A 24,895-nucleotide genomic window follows, 5' to 3' on the forward strand; every position below is an offset into this window, starting at 1 on the left:
TGACCTGGAAAATAGATCCAGGAGAGAGAATTTAAAAATTACCAGACTTTCTGAAAGCCATCAACAAAAAAGAGCCTAGACATCATCTTTCAAGAAATTATCAAGGAAAACTGCCCTGATATTTTAGAACCAGAGGGCAAAATAGAAATTGAAAGAATCCACAGATCTCCCTCCTGAAAGAGATCCCCAAAGGAAAACTCCTAGGAATATTGTAGCCAAATTCCAGAGTTCCCAGGTCAAGGAGAAAATATTACAAGCAGCCAGAAAGAAACAATTCAAGTACTGTGGAAACACAATCAGGATAACACAAGATTTAGCAGCTTCTACATTAAGGGACCAGAGGGCATGGAATATAATATTCTGGAGGGCAAAGGAGATAGGATTACAACCAAGAATCACCTACCCAGCAAAACTGAGTATAATCCTTCAGGGGAAAAAATGGTCATTCAGTGAAATAGAGGACTTTCAAGCATTCTTGATGAAAAGACCAGAGCTGAATAGAAAATTTGACTTTCAAATACAGGACTGAAGTGGAACATGAAGAGGTAAACAGGAAAGAGAAATCATAAGAGACTTATTAAGGCTGAACTGTTTACATTCCTGCATGGAAAGATGATATTTATAACTCATGAGACCTTTGTCAGTATTAGGGTAGTGGGAGGGGAAAAATTATATGTATGTATGGATAGATGGATAGATGGATAGATAGACAGATAGACAGATAGATAGATAGATAGATAGATAGATAGATAGATAGATAGATAGATAGATAGATAGATAGATAGATAGATAGATGGCCCAGGATGAGTTGAAGATGAAGGGGTGATATCTGGAGAATAAAATTAAGGGGTGAGAGAGGATTATACTAGGAGAAGGAGAAAGGGAGAGGTAGAATGCAGTACATTATCTCGCACAAAACAGACAAGAAAAGGTTCTTACAGTGGAGGGGAAACAGAGGAAGGTGAGAGGAAATGAGGGAATCTTCTCATAGGATTTGGCTTAAGGAGAGAATAACATACACACTCAATTGGGTATGGAAATCTGTCTTACCCTACAGGAAAATAGGGGAGAAAAGGGACATGAGAGCAGGGGGATGATAGAGAGAAGGGCAGATTGGGAAAGGGGTAATCAGAGGGAAGTACTTCTGAGGAGGGACAGGGTCAAAAGAAAGAATAGAATAAATGGGGGGCGGGGCAGAATAGGATTAAGGGAAATAGAGTTAGTTTTTCACAAGAGGTCTACTATGGAAGTGTTTTGCATAACTGCACCTGTATGGCCTGTATTGACTTGCTTGCCTTTTCAATGAGGGTGGGTGGGGTGGGAGGAAGGGAGAAAATTTGGAACCCAAAGTTTTAAAAATGCATGTTTTAAAAAAATGTTTGCACATGCAACTGGGAAATAAGAAATACAAGAAATGAGGTACAGAAATCTATCCTGCCCTACAGGAAAACAGAAGGGGAAGGGGATAAGGCGGGCGGGTGGAGATAAAAGGGAGGGCAGACTAGGGGAAGGGGTATTCAGAATGCATGCCATCTTGGGGTGGGGGGAGGGGCAAGATGGGGTGAAAATATGGAATTCAAAATCTTGTGGAAGTAAATGTTGAAAACTAAAAATAAATAAATTTTTATTAATATATATATATATATATGTATATTTAATAGCTGTGTAACCCTGAGCAAGTCACTTAACTTCTGTTTGCCTAGGTTTCCTCAACTGTAAAAATGGAGATAATTATAGCACTCACCATCTAGGATTACTGTGAAAATCAAATGCAACAATATTCGTAAAGTGCTTAGCATAGCACCTGACACATATAGCAGGCACTATATAAATGCTAGCTATTATGATTTGCTTTTTTTTCCAGTGGCAACCCAGAGAAGTAAGATTCTATGCTGCTTTTAAGGCCAGAATGACCTTGTTTCACGATCAAGGTGAATAAAACAAAGTAAATGCCTGCCATAGTTCTACTTCTCTTTGTAATCTGAAGTCAGGCACAGAGTATGAGGGACACTGGAAAGGATAAATTCTTATCAAAGTTATAACATCAAATGGAAGGCAGGAAAGAAGGTGAATGGGACTCTTGATTCCATCAAACAGATTTACTAAATTTTCTCTAAAAAGAATCCTACAGTAATTGTCAATGATCAGTTATATCATGAAATGACAAAAATACACAATAGTAATAAATTATAATATTTACTAGGAGTAGGATAGTTAAGGCTAAAAGTAAAACTGGATATAACCAATGTGACAACAATCTCAATAGAAATCTTAAAAAAAACAATAAAACATAGTACTCTTGACTACTAACTTGAACCTATTAGTGAAATCTAGAAAAAAATTAATATTGTGAAGATAATGCATAGAAAAGTTAAAAAACGAATGGTTAAAAAAAATTCAATTTAACATACTTAGGGTGGCAGAGATGGGGCGGGGGGAGTAATAGCCAAGGCATATTTGAAGAGAATTAGGTACTAAAAAAGCCTGGGGCAAAAGGATACAGCAAGATAGAAAGACATTTAGAAAGAGAGACATTGGTAATTAAAAAGAAGTTTCCATTTTCAGCTACCCAGAAAAAAATCGAACCATTCATCCTCCAGGGAGAGCAATCTGACCTTCCTATGAAGTGCTGAGGGCATCATAGTTAAAATGACAACTATTTTATCCCAAGAGCTCCATTCCAGGCATACAATAACCAGGAATTTGCTTTAAGACATAAACAGGAAGGAATTAACAGGTAATTAAGGAGCCAGGCAATGGAATTATGCTTAACTTTAAAAAAAAATCAAAGATTTATTATCTGGAAGTGAAAGGAGACATAAGAACAAATAACTAAGATTAAACTAAGAAGGGAAGAGGAAAAGGAAAAGAGAAAAAGTAGAAGTAAATTAAAGAAAAGGTCAGGTGGAATAAAGGGATCATGTTTCCTGCCACTGTGACCTATTAAACCACAAAATGGTTTTCTATAGAAAGTAAAGTTTCACTATTTTAAAAATGTTTCAAACTAAATCCAAACCTCAAAACACAAGACATCTGGCAAGAGAACAACTAAATCTTTAAGCCTCTTCTACTGTTCCTAGATTCCAAAAAAAAAAACCACCTGAAATGGATCTTATCACACCTTGAAGGGCTTACAGAATTAAACTACTAGACTAGAATATCAAACATATTCTGCCTGCCTGGAGGAAGATAATTTCTCTTCCCCTCCACCCCACACACATGCAAGTGATCCACTCCCAACTCTCCAAGATAGTTTTCTTAAGGATAAGCAAGATGAAATACAGCCACAAGGGGAAAATAGAGACAGAAAAGCCCTTCCAAATTTAAGCCTCAATTTTGTCCAATACTATTCCTTCTCATATATTTATGTTTTTCACCCTATAACTAATTCTCACGACTCAGAGGGAACTGCTGGCTCATTGTTCCCTTTTTCCTCACCATTATGTACATAGCTAACTAATGTGTTGCAATTTAAGAGACACCAAGCAGAACTGCAGGCTCAAAAACATCTCTCCAACCTCATACAATGGTGCCTGAAATGTCATCATTACAGACATTATTATAGTGGGTTCTGAAGGTTTTCCTAACATTTCTACACTAAGGATTCAAGGTATTGCTAATGGTCATCAATCTTTCTCCTAGATTTTATGAGAGTTCTAAAGAAGTTAGGACTTTATTGGTTTGCAAAGCATTTTATCACAACTATCCTGAATCAACAGTCACTTGAGAGATAAGGAAACTGAGGTTCAAAGATCTGCCCAAGGTCACAGTAAGTGGCAGTCATGACTTGATCCTAGGTCTTCTGACTTCCAAATCTAGTACTCTTTCCACTATAACTCCATTGCTCTTTCTGTGACAGAATCACTACGATCTCCATGATCCACTGAAAATACCTATTTAGAAATGGTCACACTAATTGAAAATAGAGTTCACTGCAATATCCATCTTCTCCAGGGTAAACAAGGCCAGAGTTACTTCAACTTTGAAGAAAGTATTTAAGGCCTGTTACCATCCAGACCACCATTCTGTGGACATTTTCCAGCTATTTCCTTCCTAAAATGTGGCAAGCAGAACTGAACAAAATTCTCCACGTATGGTTTGACCAAAGCATATTATTATAGGACTATCACCTCCTTAGCCGATGAATGGAGGAAGAAACATTTGTTAAGCATACTACATGCAAAATACAATCAACAAGTATTTATTAAGGGTTAGGGGATGGATTCAGCAGGATCCTGGCTCTTCCTCGATCCTGAGAAATGAGCTAAATATTCAGGCCTCTGCTCTAGCCTTGGCCCCTCTGACCTACAGACTACTAAAAGAAACAAAGCCTAGCAGCTGGGTGACCAAGGCAAAAATGAAACAGTCTCCACCCTGATGTAACTGATATTCTATCAGAAAATAAAATGTGTAAACAAGTTGAGTATATACAAAATACAAGGTAACAGGAAGTAGAATTAGCTGCTGGGGGGAAGGAAAGGGGATATCAGGCTTCATTTCATTCCATCACAAAGGCTTCATTTGGAGGGTGTTTGAGCTGAACATTCAAAATAACTTGGGGTTCACGTTAATACAAAATAAATTGGTCTAGTCTTTTTGGAAAGTAATATGGAACCATGTCTCTCAAGTCATACTCTTTGACTCAACAATATTACCAGGACTATAAGAGATGAAAAAAAGAAGAAAAGGACCCATTTGTATGAAAATATTTGTAAGCACATTCTCTATGGTGGCAAAGAAGTGGAAACTAAGAAAGTGCCCATCAAGTGAAGAATGGCTAAACAAGTTACGGTATAAGAATATAATGGAATGCTACTGTGTTCTAAGACATGATGATGGAGACAATTTTAATGAAATTTGAGAAGGCTTGTACAACCAGATGCAGAGTGAAGTGAGCAGCAAAGGTGTGTAACTTATTCAGTAAACTCATTATAAGAATAAACAACTTTGAAACTCATAATCTGATCAACCATGATTCCAGAGAATCACTGATGAAGCATCCTACCCATCTCCAGAGGTAAAAGAAACAAAATTTAATCTAAACAAAATTAACTTGGGACTTTAAGAAGTAGAGCAAGGGCACAAATTCCAAACCTAGAGAACAGTCTATACAAAGGCGTGGAGGTAGGAAATGCCATGGGTGAGGAACAGCATAAAAACCAATTTGGCTGGACTACAGAGCACATAAAACAATTTAATGTATAAGAAGGCTGGAAAAGTAGAGTGGAACTAGGTTTCAAAGGACTTTTCAAGCCAAACAGAAGAATTTGTATTTGATCCTGGAGATACAGGGAGACACTGGAGTATACTAAGTAAAGGAGTGATGGTCAAACCTATGCTTAAGTACTTTGGAAACTGGGAGGATTGATTTAACTGGGGAAGGACTTGAAGGTGGGATGTATCTGGAGACTGTTGTAATAGTCTGGGTCTGAGGTGATGAGAGCCTTGTGCAGGGACAGTGTCCTGGTCCCAGGCTAAGACCATATCAATTGTTATTATTGTTGTTGTTTTGGGGTTTGTTTGTTTTTTTGCTGTCCTATCACACTATACTCTCATTCTGAGCTTGTAGTCCACAAAAACATCTGAAACTTTTTCAGATTTACTTCCTGACTATTCAAAACATTAAACAGATGATTGAGGCATTCCAGTAAAGGCCCCTCCCTTCCCAAATGACATTGAACCATTAATTGACCACTCTTACAGCCCAACCATTTAACCAATTCTTAAGTCTACCTAACTATACTACTGTGTGTTTCAAAAGAAAAGCTCAAGAGATCTTGTCAGTTGTTTTGCTAAGGTGTATGCACTTTATTTACAATAACCCCCTGATTTTGCCAGTCTCAGTAACTTTTTCAAAAAAAGGAAATGAAGTTAAATTGGTTTGACAAAATCATGCTGGCCCTTTGTAATCGTGGCTTTCTTTTCCAGATGTTCATTAATCATCCCTTTAAAGCACTTCCTAGAATTTTGCCAAAAATGGAAATCAAGTTCACTGGCCTCTGATGTGGAGACTCCATGCTCACTCTCCTTTTTTTAGAAGCTGGGACGTGTGCCCTACTCTAGTCTCGCAGTACTTTTCCTAGTCTCTCCACGACTTTGCAAAGATCACTAAGAGCTGCTCAATAATAACATTCACCAGTTCTTTTAGTGTCCTCAGATGTGATACACTTGGACCTGATGATGAGCTCATCAAGGTCAAGTTAAGTGCTCTTATTACCCTCCTTACATACTGTGGGTATCAACTTCCTATGAGCCATTTTTGTTCTGTGCTTTACAAAGAATGTACTCCCTGGCAAAGAAAATAGAAGCAAATTAAAACTTGGAACCAAAAACCTAGAGCTGGAAGGGATTTGAGCAGCTCTGCTTTCATTCCACCATCCACAGCATTGACACATCCATGGTAAGCAGCAGTCACATCCCTCCTTTGATAGAACAAAAAATCTTCATTTTGCTCTCCTTAGTTTTCCTCATCACCCTTGGCTACTTATAAGCTTTAGAATTCCTGCCTTTCTACGGCTGTGCCAAACTTTTATATTCAACATCCATTCTCTGCCCTTGCATCCATTTTCTGTACATGTCTTCTTAACACCTAAGCAGTAGCATGAATTCCCTTTATATTCTTCTTGGTGCCTTTAGAAGACTCTCCCTATTTTCTATTCATAGGAATTGTTTCTTTGTTTTCAGAATTGTCTTCTTGAAAGATTTCCATTCTTCCAGGCCATCTTTCCCTGCAAAATTTACAGGATCCTACCTATCCTTTTAAAATCTGCTCTCCCAAAGCTAAGAATGTATATCAGACTATGCCCAGCTTTCTTCTCCTTTATCACAAGGAGAAAGCAATCACTGTTCCCCACCGCTTGGTTCCCATCATTTCCACCGCAGCAACCTCCTTCTTGGTAATAAACAGATCATTGGTTTCTCCCCATTGACAGATAAAATCATCAGTAAAGTAAGCCAAGGAATTATTAGCCACTTCGCTTTCAGCAGAAAGCTCCAGAAGATTTCAAAATAATGGTAAGTTCTCTCATTACTATTGAATCATGCCTCCAAGCCAGGCTTGTGATCAAAATCCATCTATTTTTTCTCTTTGCCTAAGAGGTATATGGAATACATACATACATACATATATATATGTATGTATATGTGTGTGTGTGTGTGTATATATATATATATGTATATATATATGTATGTATATATATATATATATATATATGTATATATCTCCTTATGATGATGATCACTTCTTTCATACTTCTATCACTCTTTAGCTTAATAAGACCTGCAATACTTACCCCTCTGGTTTCTGAATTTCCTCAAAGGAGCATATGATCCTATAATGCAATACTTTTACTCGTTTCTTTCGAATAAGGTACATTCTTCCAGATTCACATTTCTGTCAGGAGTTCTATCCCACCAAGCCTTAAGGATATCAAATTTGCTTCCTTGGGTTATGAGCTATAAGCTCACCCTGCATGTTAGTCATACTGTGTGCAGCCTGTTTGTGTGGTCCATGGGTTTTACAGGTGGCTACCTTCCTGGATTTTGCCTCTGGTGTATTTCTGGGTGGCTGCATTAGCATTCTTCTAGGTACACTATAGCTGCTTCTCTAAGTTATCACTATGGCAAGAATGAGGAACCTGTGGCCTCAAGGCCACAAGTAGGCCACAGGTTCCCGACCCATGCACAATGGTATCTAATTTGGAACCAATTCAGAGGCAGTTTTCCCCCTCCTCTTTCCTTTTTGAAAAGCCATTTGGATTAGATTTATAAACCTCTAGGTAAACACAATCCGTCCAGGTCTTTTTAGGTGCATTCCATCACTGGCCAAGAGCCCAGCATTCTTCTAATTTAAGCTATGCTCCAGATTATCCAGGTATCCAAATTCTCAGACTGCATCTTCTTAATCCCAAATCTGCCTTTCTTTTCTGAAGCCCTTGCTTTTAAACAATAGCAACAATGAAAACACTCATTTGTCCTAAGATTTTCCTTTATCTTTTGCCCAAGACTTTATTATCTTTAGCAATATTTAGGCTCCTTTGCACAGTATTGTCTGTGTACCCATTAACTGCCACAAGCAGGTGGCAGACATGAGGTTTGACATTTAAGACATAACCCAGAAAGAAAGCAGGTCCCTCTGTTATCAGGCTGATGTCTAGCTGCCTCTGTACCACACTTCCAGCAGGAAGTCCAACCACCATCACTTGTCTCTTCTTCCTCTGACTCATGAAAGGAACTCTTACCTGCGCTAACCTGTCCATCTTCCTTACCATTCTCAGAAGGACAAGCAGCTCCTCTCTTCTCTTTGCAAAGAACCTTCTCATTCCAAATGTTGGCATTGTTCTTTCTTCCCTTTCTCAAACTCTGGATCACATTCTTCCACCTTCCAAACTCTTGACACAAAACAGAATTGCCCTCTTTTTTCTTTTTTCTTAGTTTTCACAATAATGCCCTTTTTCCACTTTCTTTTTGAAAGGGACATTTCATTCTCCCTGATAACCTGATAAGCTCTCCGACTTTTCTTTCAGGAGGGAGGCCAGCATTCCCTCTGAGCAAAGATAACAATCACCTGGCCATGGCAGAAAGAAAAAATATCACAAACCCTTTGCATGTGTCCTAGAAGGCTGTTAATAGCAGTCCTAACCTCAGGTATCAAGAGCAATGTGAATTACTGACCCAATACAGGCAAGGAGTACAAAAGAAGGTTTCTTCTTAGCTTTTAAGAATATAGTTGTCAAACACAGAGCTTAGAATATGTATTAAGAATTCTGGTTCAGGTGAGTACCAAAGACTTCCCTTGTCTCTCTTTTTCTCCATGGAGACAAGGCATAGGCAGTGACATAAGTGTCCAACATAGAGTGGAGAATCAGCCAGGTCTGAGAAGTCAGGAAGCTGCCTCAGTGGATACTCTGCATTCGGACCACATCAGTAATGCAAAACCTTCCAAAATGCAAGAAACAAAGAAACCTTTCTGCTCTAGCTGCCTACCTGACAAAGGCATTAGGTAAGCCATATCCAATAGTTCCTATGTGGCTTTAATCCTATCTACTTCACAGCCTAGAGATTTCCCACTTGAAATCCCATCTGCTCCCCAGGACCTGCTACTTCCCTTGTGAAGCACAAGTCCTGGCCACAGTGTACTACAATAGATCATTGCAAAATTCTTCCTGCTCTCCATCCTTTCTAAAGGCAAAATTCCTGGTTTTTTGCTGTTCTAGCAGAGCTGAGGCATTGTTCAGAATGTAGCTAGCAATAGATTAATGGGGTCATAATCCTCTGTGGTGAGAGTTGGGGGAGAAGGGAAAAGGGCAGCAATATTACCAAGAAGACCTGTATTTTTTTTTCTTTATCATAGAATGGGCAATGGATGAGGGGAAAATTGATACTTAGTATGTGACCTTAGACAAATAAAATTGTTTCTCCATATCTAAGTTTCCTCATCCATAAGTTTATTTGTAATAGTGTATTTTTTCCAATTACATGTAAAAACAATTTTTAACATTCATTTTTTAAAATTTTCTCCCTCCCCTCCCCCCCAGCCCCTTCCTAAGAAAGTAAGCAATCTAATATTCACCTGCAAATTTAAAAAAAAGTTAAATTAATGATAAAATCTGCTTTAGACAGTTGGATGGTACAGCAAATAACATGGGACCCAGAGTCAGGAAGACCTGAATTAAAATACTGCCTTAGACACTTACTAATTGTGTGACCCTGGGCAAGACATTTAACCTCTCAGCCTCAGTTTCCTCATTTGCAAAATGGGGATAATAATAGCACCTACCTCATAGAATTGTGATGATCAAATGAGAATATATGTAAATAACTGGAAAAACACCAGTTGCTCATGGGTAGGCCGAGCTAATATAATAAAAATGACAATTCTACCTAAGCTAATTTACTTATTCAGTGCCATACAAATCAAACTATTTATAGAGCTAAAAAAAATAACAAAATTCATTTGGCATAACAAAAGGCAGAATATCAAGGGAACTAACAAAAGAAATGCAGGGGAAGGTGGCCTAGCCATACCAGATCTTAAATTGTATTATAAAGCAGCAATCATCAAAACTACTTGGTACTGGCTAAGAAATGGAGTGGTAGATCAGTGGAATAAGTTAGGTATGCAAGACACAGTAGTCAGTGACTATAGTAATCTACCAATTGATAAACCCAAAGACCCCAGCTTCTAGGATAAGAACTCACTCTTTGACAAAAACTGCTGGGAAAACTGGAAAAGAGCATGGTAGAAACTAGGCATAGACCAAAATCTCACACCATATACCAAAATAAAGTCAAAATGGGTTCATGATTTAGATATACAGGCTGATAAGCAAACTGGGAGAGCAAGGAATAGTTTACCTGTCAGATTTATGGAGAATAGAAGATTTCATGACCAAACAGGAGATTGGGAACATTACAAAATGCAAAACAGATAATTCTGATTATGTTAAATTGCAAAGTTTTTGCACAAACAAAGTAAGTGCAACCAATATTAGAAGGAAAGTAGAAAACTGGGAAAGAAATTTTACAACCAGTCTCTCTGATTAGGGCCTCATTTCTAAAATATATAGAGAATTAAGTCAAATTTATAAGAATACAAGTCATTCCCCAATTGATAAATGGTCAAAGGATATGAACAGGCAGTTCTCAGATGAAGAAATTAAAGCCATCTATAATCATATGAAATAATGCTCTAAATCACTATTGATTAGAAAAAGCAAATCAAAACAACTTAGAGGTACCACATCACACCTATCAGATTGGCCAACATGACAAAACAGGAAACTGATAAGTGTTGGAGAAGATATGAGAAAATTGGAACACTAATGCATTGTTGGTGGAGTTGCAAAACAATCCAACCATTTTGGAGAGCAATTTGGAAGTATACCCAAAGGGCTATAAAAATGGGCATACCCTTTGACCCAGCAACAGCACTTTTAGGGCTATATCCCACAGAGATTCATACAAATGGGAAAAGGACCTACATGTACAAAAATATTTTTAGCAGCTCTTTTTGTGGTGGCCAAGAATTGGAAATTGAGGGGATGCCCATCAATTGGGGAATGGCTGAACAAACTGTGGTATATGAATGTAAAGGAATACTACTGTGCTATAAGAAATGATGAACAAGCTGACTTCAGAAAAACCAGGAAAGATTTGTATGGTCTGATGCTGAGTGAAATGAACAGAACCAGGAGAACACTCTATACAGTAACAGTGATGTTGTGAGATGACTGATATTGATGGACCTTCTCAGAAATACAAAGATCTAAGACATCTCCAAAGATGATGGAAAATGCTATCCACATCCAAAGAAAGAACTATGGAGTTTGAATGCAGATCAAACCATACTATTTGCTATTTTTTTCTTCTTTTTTGTTTTGTTTTGTTTCCTTTTTCTTGTGGTTCCTCCTATTGGTTCTAATTCCTCCTTACAATATCACTAATGTGAAAATATGTTTAATAGAAATGTATATGTATAGCCTATATCAGACTGCATCTTGGGGAGGGAGGCGGAGAGGGAAAGGGAGAAAAATTTTAAACTCAAAAGCTTATGGAAGTGATTGTTGATAAGTCAAAATAAATTAATAAAAAAAAAGAAAACAAAAACCCTAAACCCACTGAAAAAGGTTGTAAGATATTCTTCTTTCATGGTTAAAAAGTTTCATGCCTGTAAGGAGTATGAAAAAACTCTGGCTTAACAAAATTGCTAAGATAATGTGTATTAAAAAATGAGAATTTATGTGCAAAGTAATTTAAGTGATAAGATTCTATGCACAAATATTTAAATACTTCAATAAAGAGCTGTGATTTCATGAATTTGGGTATTTCCTTCAGAGACAAGAATGGCAACCACTGCTATACTTAAGGGAGATAACCTTTCATTAATTTCTTTGACCAACAAGACATAACCTAATTGCCAGTCATCTGGTGATGGGCCTCTCCAAGGTTAACTAGAATGGGTCTAGGACAGGGAAAGTCTATCCCTGGGCCCATAGACATTCGGGTGAGACCTGCCAGAGTTTTCTCTCCACTGGCACAAACAAGGGTCACATCCTGGCCTGGAGAACCCAGAGTTCCTTCATACCAAAATAAAGGCATACGAATAGCAGTTTAATGGAGGGTCTAAAATAAAAGATGTTATTACAACAACTAGAAATGTGTATGTGTTATGTTCAAGTATGTTAATGGATTGTATTGATTTTAAATTAAGTCCTCCAAAAAATCTCCTGAGTTTCTTTACTTGAGGGACAGACACCTGTGGTTACAGGATATAAAAACACAGGATCCAAAAATATAGTTTTTCCTATTTTAGCCAAATTCCTTTATTTATTATCATCACTAAATTCTCTTAACTCTTTGATACACATAATATAATTTTTACTTAAATGTTTACAATGACAGTTCCCCTTGCTTGTATGTCCATGTCCCATTTATTCATCTGAGATCAAAAGCTTGTAGAGGACAGGACAACATCAGCCACCTGCCTAGTACAACAACTAACCCTGAGTTAGCACTCAGTCCCTATTGGGTTTACAGACCAAGAGGACACAAATGACCCAAATTCTGAGGCAGAATTTGAACTAGGTTCTTCCTGACTCCAAGCCTTGGCTCCACCCACTGTGCCACCAACCTGCCTTAACTTTCTCAGATCAACCACAGGTTTCTAAATCTCCAGACACTTCTCCTTTTCCTGTTCCTTCAGCACAGAAGGGACTCACCCTGCCAGGAAATGAATGCCTGACAAAGAATGGGGAAAGCCCAAAGTTCTGCTTGGCTTAGAGCATTCTGAATTATAAAACACATAGTGTAAGGCTCATTCCATTTCAAAAATTTATCACAATTTTTTTAAGAGATACAAGAAACCTAGTGTTAGTTAACTCTGTTGTTACTTAACTGATTACATATCCACATAGTGCTAACTATTAAACACAAATAACACAAACCGTTCTTTGCCCGCATGTCATTGTGGTAAGCGGTTTTTCAACATAAGAGAATTTTTCCCAAAAAAGTAGATTTTTTTAAACTGCCTTTTTTTTAAGAACTCATAGATGCTTGTATTCCATCTCCTATTCATAATTTGTCAGATCTCATATATTCCTTTCATGACCATTTAAATAAAAAAACCAAGTACTCTAGCCCCAACATTAGCAATGTGAATATAGGCAAATTAACTTAACCTAGGCTTCAAATTCCTAATCTGTAAAATGCAGTTAATATCTGCACCACCCACTTCACAGGGTTGTTAGGAAAATGCTACATAAAAACTTTAGAGAACTGCATATGACGTGTATAAGCTACTCAACATATATGTGTATAAGCTACTCAAATACATATAAGCTATCTATTTAAATATACAAAAGGCTGTAAGTTAGGGGACTTAATTTTATTAGCCTGAAATTTTCTTCAAAATACTTGCCCTACAAGGCCACAAGCTATTCAAAATTAGAAGGTATCTGTTGGTTGAAAAAAAGACAAACTAAATATTCTCCACTCCTAGTGTAAGCTTCACAAGGCTCCAAGTGCAATTAATGGCTGTGCAGACAAACAGTAACACTAGGGGGCTGGCTAGGCTAATGAGATGGCTCTCTAGCAGATGTTCCCACTAACTGTCAGAATTCACTGGCAGGGTGCCTGCAGGCAGAATCCCAAACCAGCACTAGGCAGGACAGTGGATGCTTAGGCATAGAAATATAAGCCTCTCACTTTACAGATATGGAAACCGAGCTCTCTGGGGATAAAGTTAACAAGTTCTTTGTAATTCTAAATTACAAAGCTAACCAGCAGAGATAGGACTAAAACTCTGGCCACTGAACTTGCATGCCATGCTACTTCTATCACACCACATATGCCTCCCTTAAATAATTTCTCAAATCCTTTCTAGCTCTAAATTTCTATGTAATACCCTAAACGAAATGAGTGACCATTCTACTAACTAGGAAAGGCTATTTCTTAAATCCATTTGGTGACTTTGGTAATCTGCAAAATTAAGCATATACCCTAAAAAAAATACTATCCCTTTTTTTAATTTAATTCAATTCTCCTACTTTGAGAAGGAAAAAAAAAGTATGTATATGTGTGTGTGTATATATATATATATATATACACACATATATACACACACACACATACACATATATACATATACATATATAAAACCCCTAAAGCAGCCTAGCAGTTAAGTTTTTTTAAATGTGCCTATTTTAACATATTCTGTTTATTTTTAACAATGCATTCTTCCCTATCAATATGCTTCCCTACTTGTCAACTATGAGCAAGTAACTATTTACAAGGTCACCCCATAAAGGACACCCTATCTTTAAAGATAAAAGGTATATGAATTATACACATCCACCAGACTTCTTCCCTGCCCCCAAAGAATTTACTCCTTTCCACATTTCAGATTTTGTGGAGAGTCCAACAATTTATTTCAAAGGCTATAATCTTTGTTATATATAAGCATTTATATACTTATATACTTCAAACCCTATAACAAGGACACAGAACAAATTGAGATCGTAACTACTGGTTCAAAAGGATAAGATAGGGAGCCTTTTATGATTTCTGAGGAGTGGAATAACCTGATCAGATCTCTGTATGTTAGAAGAGTCAGGTTGGAAAACGTGTTCATTTTCTCTCTATTTACAAGATGCTTGAATTGAATGAGGCCATTCAATTCAACAAACATCAATTTTTGCAGAAAATAAATCTGCCTAAAGAAGAATATTATCATTTCTGCCCTCAAATTAGATCCTTAAGCTTTCAGATACTTTCCCAGTAAGAAAAGCCAACAGATTGTGGTTCTACACATATCCTCAACGATGAAGCATTAAAGGATAACCAAAAAAAAGTCAATATGTTAGAATCAGATTTGTTACTTTTACATATAAATTCTCAAATTCATAAGGATTATAAACATTATAAAGAAAAAAACAATTTATTTGGGTTAAAATACCAAGGAAAAAAGTTGGAAAGAAATAACAAAAACAAAAAAGAGCATGGTAAATCACATTATTAGTCAATATATACTATTTGTAGGGCCTGAAAAGTACAAATCATTCTTCATTCACATTTTTGTTAGAAATAGCATCATATTTTTTTCCTTTAAACAAGTCCATCCAGCTAAGGTATTCTGCTATATGCAGATAATCCTCTTTTTTATATTCTCAAATGTCTCTTTCTCCTTAGGAATTACAACTACTGAAAGTCACACATTCCAAAAGTTCCCCTTTGGGCTTAGTAGGTAGTATCATATACAGGTACCAAGTATGAATTTCAGCCTATTTGTACTAGGCCAAGCAAACTTCAATTCATTAAGAACCTGAAGAATGAATGAGGCAAGGATGGTAGTCTCTAGGGGAATGAAGTTGGGGGAGAGGAAGGAAGAGTGTGTACTAAATAACTGGCAAATTCTTAAGTACCTTAACACTATTTTTTCAAAATACCCAGGAACAGAAAAAGAAAGTGCTGAGGAAAGAAAAAGAAAATTAGGGGTAAGGAATAAATTGGAACCAAAAAACCATTGCCTTTGCTGAGTGCTTGCAAGGGAATTTCACAGAAAGAAAAAAAAACCCAAGCAGACTGCATTCATCCTAAAAAATTATGTAAAGCTGTCATCTTGTCTTATGAAAGAATATAAAGGAGAATAAAAGTAAACCTTGTACTTTGGCATACACCAATCTGAAAAACCAGATATGGAAAAGGAATGAAGGTAAGCAAGGCCAAGGACAAAGCCACAAAGAGAAACACTATCAATAATCCTACCCTCATCCCAATCCCACACAACCCTCCATCCCCACCAAAAGAAAATTAGCCACACACAAAAAGAAAAATAGGTCTTTCTACAGAACTCCATGCTTGAAAAGAGTCAAATTGCAAGTTAGTTAATTTGCAAAATGGCTTATCTGGATTCTTGGTAGAAATGGCTGGCATGCAACCACAATCTAAAATAACAGAAAAACCAAACAGAAATGAAATAACAATGATAGGAATAGGGAAATGCCTGGGGAAGGAGAAGCTAGAGGTAAGGAACTGGGAAGCAGGAAAAGCAGTCTAATAGAAATGAAAAACAAAATGTGTTCAGATGGCAATTTCATGCAGCACGGGTTTGCATCATACATACCCAGAAAGGATCGCCTGGGTGGAACTTTGATTTCTTCATCCTTACTATCTGCAGCTATATTTTAAAAATAAAAAAACAAACAAACAAACAGAAAGGGAAGAAAAGAAGACAAAAAAACAGACGAGTTTGAGAGGCAAGTAAGTGGTTTTATCTCCCCACCCTTCTCTTCTTTCGAACACTCTAACAGAAAAAGGCCACAATTCTTGAGGTTTCTGTACTTTGTAGAATTATCCTTCCTGCTCACTGACCCATAGCTCCAAACACCTTACTCTACACCCACACACAACACCCATCCATGCCCTCCCCACCTGTTCCCCTATACTTTTCATCCCTTCACCTTCCAACATTTAAAGGGAAAGACAGAGCAAAAAGTCCCCATACAGATTTGATGAGGTCTAAAATGAAAATAAAGCCACCTAGCTTAACTAGCTTAGTCATGTTAAGAAAAAAGGAAATTAAAATGCAAAAACTAAATTAAAAAGGAAACAAACAAAAAACCTTCACATCAAGTTTCTTTGATAAAGATCTCCTATTCAAGATACATAAAGAACTGATTCAAATTTGTAAGAAAAAGCCATTCCTCAACTGATAAATGTAGTAAGGATACAAACAGGCTATTCTCAAGGGAAGAAATGCAAGCTATCTATGGCCATATGAAGAAATGCTCCAAATCACTATTAATTAAAGAAATGCAAATTAAAACAAGTCTGAGTCCATCCCACCTCAATTCAGACTGGCAAAAAATTAACAAAAAAGGAAAAATGACAAATGGTGGAGAATCTGTGGGAAAACAGGCAAATTTATGCACCATTAAAATGTGAATGAGTACAACTAACCTGGAGAGAGATTTGGAATAATACACAAAATGTTACTAAACCATATGTGCCTTCTGAACTACCTATATCACTGGTAGGCTTATACCTCTCCCCTCATCCCCCCCAAAAAATCAAAGAAAAAGTAAAGGGTTTTTATACCCAAAAATATTCATAGCAGCTCTTTTTGTGGTGGCAAAAAAAAACTGGAAACTAAGAGGATATCCAACGATTGAGGAATGGCTGAATAACTTGTGAATTATATGTATGTAATGAAATGCTATTGTGCTGCAAGAAATGAGGAAACAGATGATTTCAAAAAGATGTGGAAAGATGTGTATGAGCTGATGCAGAGTGAAGTGAGCAGAACAAGAACAATTTATGCTATAAAATCAGTATTATAAAAAGGAACAATTCTGAGAACCTTTATAAACTGATGAAGAACGAAATTAGTAGAACCAGAACAATTTATGCAATAGCAACAACACTGTAAAAAACAAAAACCAAACCAAAAAACAAATAATTGGAAACTGTAAAAACTATGATCAATACAACTGACCATTTGAGATTCTAGAGGACAAATAGTGAAGCATGTCATATCCATCACTGGAATATGACTGATTTAAGCTGCAGAATGAGACCTATAAACTTTTTAATACAGCTGTTAAAGGAATTTGTTGTGTTTAACTATACATATTTAGGAAGCGGAAGCAAAAGAAAAAAAGGATTCTGATAATCAAAAAAACTGAAAGGTGGTAGGGTTGTAACAGATGTGAAATGTTATATATGCACTTTCCGAACAGAACACTATGTTGTTAGTTTTACTTAGCTGGTTTACTTCGTTACAAGAGAACTCCCACAAAATGGAAGTAATCTATAAATTTCTATAAAATAAAATGAAACTTATCAATAAAACTTTTTTCTAAAAAGGAAGGAAATGTTGTTGGTGGAGTTGTGAAATGATCCAACCATTTTGGAGGGCAATTTGGAACTACGCCCAAAGGGCTATAAAAATGTGCAAACCCTTTGACTCAGCAACAGCACTTCTAGAGTTGTATCCCAAAAAGATCATAAAAATGGGAAAAAAAAAATTACAATTTTAAAAAAATTTTTAAAGGGGGAAGCTAGGTGGCACAGTGGATAGAGCACTGGCCCTGAAGTCAGGAGGACCTGAGTTCAAATCCAGCCTCAGACATACTCACTAGCTGTGTGACTCTGGGCAAGTCACTTAACCCCAACTGCCTCACCAAAAAAAAAAAAAAGGGAAAAGTACACACACGTACAAAAATATTTATAGCAGTTCTTTTTGTGGTGGCCAAGAATTGGAAATTGAGGGGATGCCCATCAATTGGGGAATGGCTGAACAAGTTGTGGTATATGAATGTAAAGGAATACTATTGTGCTATAAGAAATGATAAGCAGGCAGACTTCAGAAAAACCTGGAAAGATTTGTATGGTCTGATGCTGAGTGAAATGAGCAGAACCAGGAGAACATTGTACACGGTAACCACCACATTGTGTGATAACTAACTTTGATAGACTTAGCTCTTCTCAGCAATGCAAGGATCTATAACAGAAAATGCTATCCACATCCAAAGAAAGAACCATGGAGTCTTAATGCAAATCAAAGCATGATATTTGTTATTTTGTTTCTTCTGTTTTGTTTTGTTTTGTTTCCTCTTTCTTGTGGTTCCTCCTATTGGTTCTAATTCTTCCTTTACAACATCACCAATATGAAAATATGTTTAACAGGAATGTATATGTATAGCCTATATCAGATTGTGGGACGTCTTGGGGAGGCAGGGGGGAAGGGAGAGGGAGGAAAATTTTAAACTCAAAAGCTTATGGAAGTGATCAAAAAAGGAAGGAAATTCAGAGATATGATGGAATACACCACCTTAGGAAGAAAACCTTGTCATTCTCCTGACTAAAAATGTCTACTATTTTCTCCTTTCCTTCTCCCCGACAAAGATTTCTATTATAATTACACAAATGACCCAAGTTGGTCCAGAGATAAAACTGCCAATTCACTCAAACACAACTTTTCATTTTCTTCTTTCCTACTTACTACAGTGAACATCCAATACATTCTCTAAGTGAAGTCAAGAAGCCCATTATTGATGATCCTTCCTCCATCTATTTCATAAGACACTAATGTGTTATCAACTTCATGAAAATCAAGGAAAAGACTCAGGTAACATAAAACAGCTATAACTAAATCAACCAAGAGTTGTTTAGTTGGTTATTGTCCTTTGTTCTCGAAAAGGACCAAAATGATATCACTATGTTGGACTTTAGTTACAGTGTGTCTGACTGGCTGATGAGACCCATGAGCTTGGAATTCTCTACCACAGTGGGGCACAAAAAGTCCATGTGAACATTTGGTGTGGATTCTCTAAATTTGTGCATCTCTAATTTTTTTTTTGAGCTACTTCAATTCTGCTTTGGTCATAGAGCACAGCACCTTCTCTGACGAGCGCACACCATGCTGGGTGGTCCTGTGCCAGTGTCTCCCATGTCACACAATTCCAAAGTTCTTTTTTTTTTTTTGGTTAGGCAATGGGGTTAAATCATTTGCCCAGGGTCACACAGCTAGTAAATGTTATGTGCCTGAGACCATATTTGAACTCAGGTCCTCCTGAATCCAGGGCCAGTGCACTAACAAACTGTGCCACCTAGCTTCCCAATTCCAAAGTTCTTAACAGAGATATTGAGTGTCCTTGTATTACTTTTTTTGACTACCACATGAGTACCTGCCCTGTATGAGTTCTCCATAAAAGTCTTTTTGGCAAACATATGCTTGGCACTCAAACAATGTGGCCAGCCCATCGGAGTTGCGCTCTCTGCAGTAGAGTTTGAATGCTTGACAGTTTAGTTCAAGAAAAGACCTCAATGTCTGATATCTTATCCTGCCAAGTGATCTTCAGAATCTTCCTAAGATAATTCAAACAGAAGTGATTCAGTTTCTTGGTATGGTGCTGGTATAATAGTCCAGTTTTCAGAGGCATACGACATTGAGATCAGCATATGGTTCTGTAAATGTTCAGTCTGGTAGTCAGTCTAATAATAGCTCTTCTCACCTACACTTTCCTTTGGAGTCTCCCAAATACTGAGCTAGCTATGGCAATGAGTGTGTCAACCTCATTATCAATGTGTACATCCCTGGAAAATATACTGCCTACGTCAGTTAACTTATCCACAGTATTCAAAACTTCTCCATTTGCTGTAACCAATGGTTCCACATATGGGTGTTGTTTCTGGCCGACGGAGTACCTATGTTTTCTTGGTGTTAATTGTTAGGCCAAAATTACCACAAACAACAGAATCAATCCATACTTTGTTGTGTCTCAGCTTCAGAGGCTGCATTGAGAGCACAATTATCTGTAAACAAAAATCATGCACCAATACTCCTTCTACTTTAGTCTTAGCTGGTAGTCTTTTCAAATTCGAGAATTCACCATAGTGCGGTAGCTGACCTTGATGCCAGTTCGTCCTCTTTGACAACAGAACTGAAAACACCATGGGATAATGTTTTGGGAGCAAGCACACATCCCTGTTTCACTCTACTGGTTCCTGAGAGAGCACAAGAGCATTGTCCATTATCCAGAACCGGGGCAAGCAAACCATAACAAAACTGACATACAATACCGATGAACTTCTCTAGGCAACCAAATTTTGACATAATTTTCCATAAACCATCATGACTGAGAGCATCAAAGGCCTTGGTCAAATCAACAAACACTGTGTACAGACCTCTGTTCTTCTCCTAGCATTTCCCCTGGAGTCGTCGGGCAGCAAACATATTATCAACCATTCCTTGACTCTTTCTGAAGCCACGCTGATTCTCAGATAGATGACCATCTTCCAGGTGAAGAATCAGCCAATTAAGGAGGACTGTGGCAAGAATCTTGCCAGCAATAACTAAGAGACCCCCTACCCCCATCTCTGGTGATTGTCACAGGACAATCTAATTCCTTTACCTTTATAGATATGAACAATGGAGGTGTCCTTGAATTCCTGGAAGATAACCTCCTCTTGCCTTATAACTTAGAAAATTTCAATCAGCTTTTGTATGAGCAATGGACCTTCCCCCCACCTCCCCACCTCAGGTTGAAGTCAATCCTCCCCAGCTGAAGTTCCACCTGAAAAAGAAGTTTTGAATGACATTAGGCTCCTTTCATATGGCAAAGCACCTGGTGCTGATTCTGTTCCGGCTGAGACAAGGTGAACAACGCTCAATGGCTTCAGCATTGATCGATGACAGACTATTGAGAACACTATGGAAGTGTTCAGTTCATCTCTTTAGGATCACGTCCTTATCACTAATTAATGTGACTCCATCAGCACTGAGTAGTTGAGATGCACCACAGGTCACTGGCCCATAAATAGGCTTCAGGGCATCATAAAAGTGCTTGGGATTGTTACTATCAGCATAAAACTCAATTTCATCTGCCTTCTTACTGAGCCAAGAATCCTGCACGTCTCTAAGCTTTGCTTGTACTTTACTTTTGATGGAATTTAAATGTTGCCTTCTTGAAGATGGATGAACTATCCTGCTGGTAAACCTGTGGAGTTCTCATTTTTCATTTAGTAGGTTCTGAATTTCCCCATAATTTTATTTTTCTTTTTTTTTCCTTTTTGGCAAGGCAATAAGGTTAACTGACTTGCCCAGGGTCACACAACTAGTGTTAAGTGTCTGAGGCTGGATTTGAACTCAGGTCGATCCTCCCGACTCCAAGGCCAGAAATTCTACTCACTGTGCCACCTAGCTGTCCCCCATAATTTTCATCAAACCAATCTTGATGTTTGCAAATGTTCTGACCCAGATGAGCAAATGCAGCCTATACACCAAATCTCTGAAAGCTGCCCACTCCTTTTCTGCTCCACTCTTACCAACTGTGTGTTGATTCAACTTTCCCTCCAAATTAGCAACAAACTGTTCCCACTCAGAGAAATGCTCTAATCTGGTGACATTAACTCTTCCAATAGCTATTTTGCCTTGAGGCCACAGCTTTTATTGAATGTGAATATTTAGCTTCAAGAGGATAAATCTATGATCAGTCCAGCATATATTGCCTTCATTGCTCACATCCTGACTCTTCTCCTTACAATGACATCATCTATTAAATGCCAATGTTTGCTGCATCCATGAAATTTTATTGTGTTTAGGTAAATGGAAGACAATGTTGGTGATGAGAAAATCACGAGATACACAAGTCTTCAGTAGTAAGTGACCGCTGCTGTTGCTGTTTCAAACTCCATTCCTCCCAAGGACTTCCTGCCATGTCTGGTAGACTGAGCCTATTCCAGCATTAAAGTCACCCAGAATTATAACCTTGTCCTCTTTTGGCACATTGATGATAAGAGTCTCTTCATAAAAGTTTTTCTTTGACCTCATCAGAGTTTGTTAAGGTGGGAGCACAGGCACTGATGATGGTAACATGGCATTTTCCTGCAAGTAGCAATCACATTGTCATGAACCTTTCATTTAGTCCTTTTGGTAGGCATATAAGCTTGTTGACCAGATTAGTTTTGATTGTAAAACCTATACCAACTTCATGGCACTCCCCTTCACTGTGGTCACTCCAGAAAAATGGGTATCCAGCTCCAACTTCAGTAAGCTGACCTTCATTTGCAAGCCTTGTTTTGCTCAGGGCTGTTATTTAGATGTGATACCTGCCAAGTTGTCTCACAACAAGAGCTGTTTGTCTTTCAGATCTACTGGATTTTGTGTTGTCTGTAAGTGTGCACACATGCCATATACCAATGGTAAGAGGAATTATTTTGGCAGAAGTTTTTGTACAATTTTTTGTGTTTCAACTGCAGAGCAGGATCCCTGCCTGCCTCGGTAATCAGGCCAGGGTTGGGTAAGCAGACAATTTTAAGGGCACCTCTTCTAGCCCCTTCCTTACACCAGGAGGTGAGTTGTGTGATCCTTAAAAGGCTGCTCAGACACCTGGGGGCTGTCAAATCTCACTCATGCTTTCAGTGAAAAGACAACCTTATGGCCTGGGCCACCTATGTGTAGGGTTGTGACTACAGCTCCCAGTGTATCACCCATTCCACCAACGGAAGTCCTCACATACTTAGGGTAGTCAGCCCGATAACTACCCAATGGGTTTGAGACCCCTCAGTTACCCTCAACCTGGTTTAGCCCATCTCCCAAAATGGTTTACTGGGGTGTGGCCAGTGTGCATGCTACAGCTTCTTGGAGCCATAGGTGAGAGTTAAGTGGATCAGGTGGACACCAAAGGTGGAAAGTAGTCCAGAAAAGGTCTTGGCAGCCCTCACATCAGAGGTACTAGTCTTCCCTAAACATACCCTATACGCACTTGTAAAGAATAAAGATCTGAGAGACAGCAGCAGCAGAGCAGAGTGGAAAAGGGATAGATATACTTTGGAGATGTCATCTTCATCATAGCAGTGGTGGTGGTGGTGAGTAGTTAACATTAGTAGCAAATATTTATATAACACCTACTATACTATACTAATCACTTTACAAATATTATTTCATTTACAACAATCTGGGGAGGTAGATGCTATTATCTCCATTTTATAGATAAGGAACATGAAATAAATAGAGGTTAAGTGATTTGCCAAGATTCTATAGCTATTAAGTGTCGAGGCCACATTTGAACTCAAGTCTTTCTGACTCCAGGCTCAGCACCCTATCCACCAAGCTGTCTCTATTAGTTAGATGGCTTTTATCCCCATGCTCTGTGTTTTCTCAGTTTTATAATTACAAGATTGATGGCCTAAGTGGAGTAGTTACAAGGCTACAACGGCAGCAGTTTTCTTCCTCTAAACTACTGGAGGCATATTAATAAATACAGAATCAATGAGAGCTAGTGGGCCAGGTCATTGCAGTTCCCTCCCTGACCTCCAGCACCCATTTAGTAGTTTGACTTCTCTTCCTCCACAAGTCTAAGTATCCATTTATTTTTCAAAATAGAACCTACATTCACCACTTGCTAATGACCCTACCAGGGATGGGGAACCTGCAGCCTGCCTCAAGGCCACATGTGGCCTTCTAGATCCTTGGGTGCAGCCTTTGGACTGAGTCCAAGTTTTACAGAACAAATCTTTTTGTTAAGGGGATTTGCTCTGTGAAGTTTGGATTCAGTCAAAGGGCCCCACTTGAGGACCTAGAGGGCCACATGTGGCCTCGAGGTCCCACCCCCTTCACCTAGACCGTCACACAACCTTCATCTTTGAAGTAAGGATAAAAATACTGTACTAACTACCTCTCACAGGGCTGTTGTGAAGAAACTGCTTTGTAAAATACAGAGTAGGATATAAATTAACAAAATTGGCCCCATAAAACTATTTTCAAGGACACATTAAACTAACTGCCAGTTAGAAATGGGTAAATACTACCTATTTATTTTAATGAGTCTATGGACCAGAGTCTAATGTCCATCTTTGAAGGATAAGTACATAAAAGGGAACTAGTAATAGCTGCAGGGGAGAGATCCAGTCTTAGCACTGAATCGACTACACCCTAGAACAGGGGCTCTTAACCTGGGGATCCATAGACTTTCTTTTTCCTAAAATTTTGAAAACTGAATTTCAATGTAATTGTTTTCCTCTGTATTTTATTTTATGCATTTAAAAACACCATTTTGAGGAGTCCATATGCTTCTTCATGGGACTGCCCAAAAGGTACAGGACACAAAATGTTAAGAACTTCTGCCCTAGAACTCCCTTAGTATTATTTTCTAGAAGAGCTCAAACACTTCTCTCCACTCCCTCACACCTATTGCTCTAAAACCTCATTTGAAGTATTCTGCTAACTTACAAATAGGTACTACCCACAGTCCTAAAATCAGAGAGCCAAAAGCACCAAGCTGGTCGGCTTCCTTTTTTTTTTTTTTTGGCAATTGAGAAAAAGCACCAAGCTGGAAACAACACAGGTGTTTTGGTTTTATTTCATTTTGTTTGTGAGGAAGGAGAACAGAAAGAA

The 24,895-nt window shown here is 38.0% G+C and overlaps 1 protein-coding gene across 3 annotated transcripts in view; it reads right to left on the bottom strand.

Moving 5' to 3' along the window:
* Positions 1 to 24,895, bottom strand: part of SLC66A2 (solute carrier family 66 member 2) — a 169,179-nt gene that overhangs the window by 114,524 nt on the left and 29,760 nt on the right. For 2 of the 3 annotated variants that reach the window (XM_020986901.2, XM_020986902.2), the window contains exon 4: positions 16,121 to 16,174. The exons of the other annotated variant lie outside the window; for it this stretch is intronic. In XM_020986901.2, coding sequence (XP_020842560.1) covers positions 16,121 to 16,174 — 54 coding nt within the window. The remainder of the gene's footprint in view (positions 1 to 16,120; positions 16,175 to 24,895) is intronic. 3 annotated transcript variants of the gene reach the window in all.

Source organism: Phascolarctos cinereus, unplaced genomic scaffold, assembly GCF_003287225.1.
Source record: "Phascolarctos cinereus isolate Bilbo 61053 unplaced genomic scaffold, phaCin_HiC Scaffold_4;HRSCAF=312, whole genome shotgun sequence".
Taxonomy (NCBI): domain Eukaryota; kingdom Metazoa; phylum Chordata; class Mammalia; order Diprotodontia; family Phascolarctidae; genus Phascolarctos; species Phascolarctos cinereus.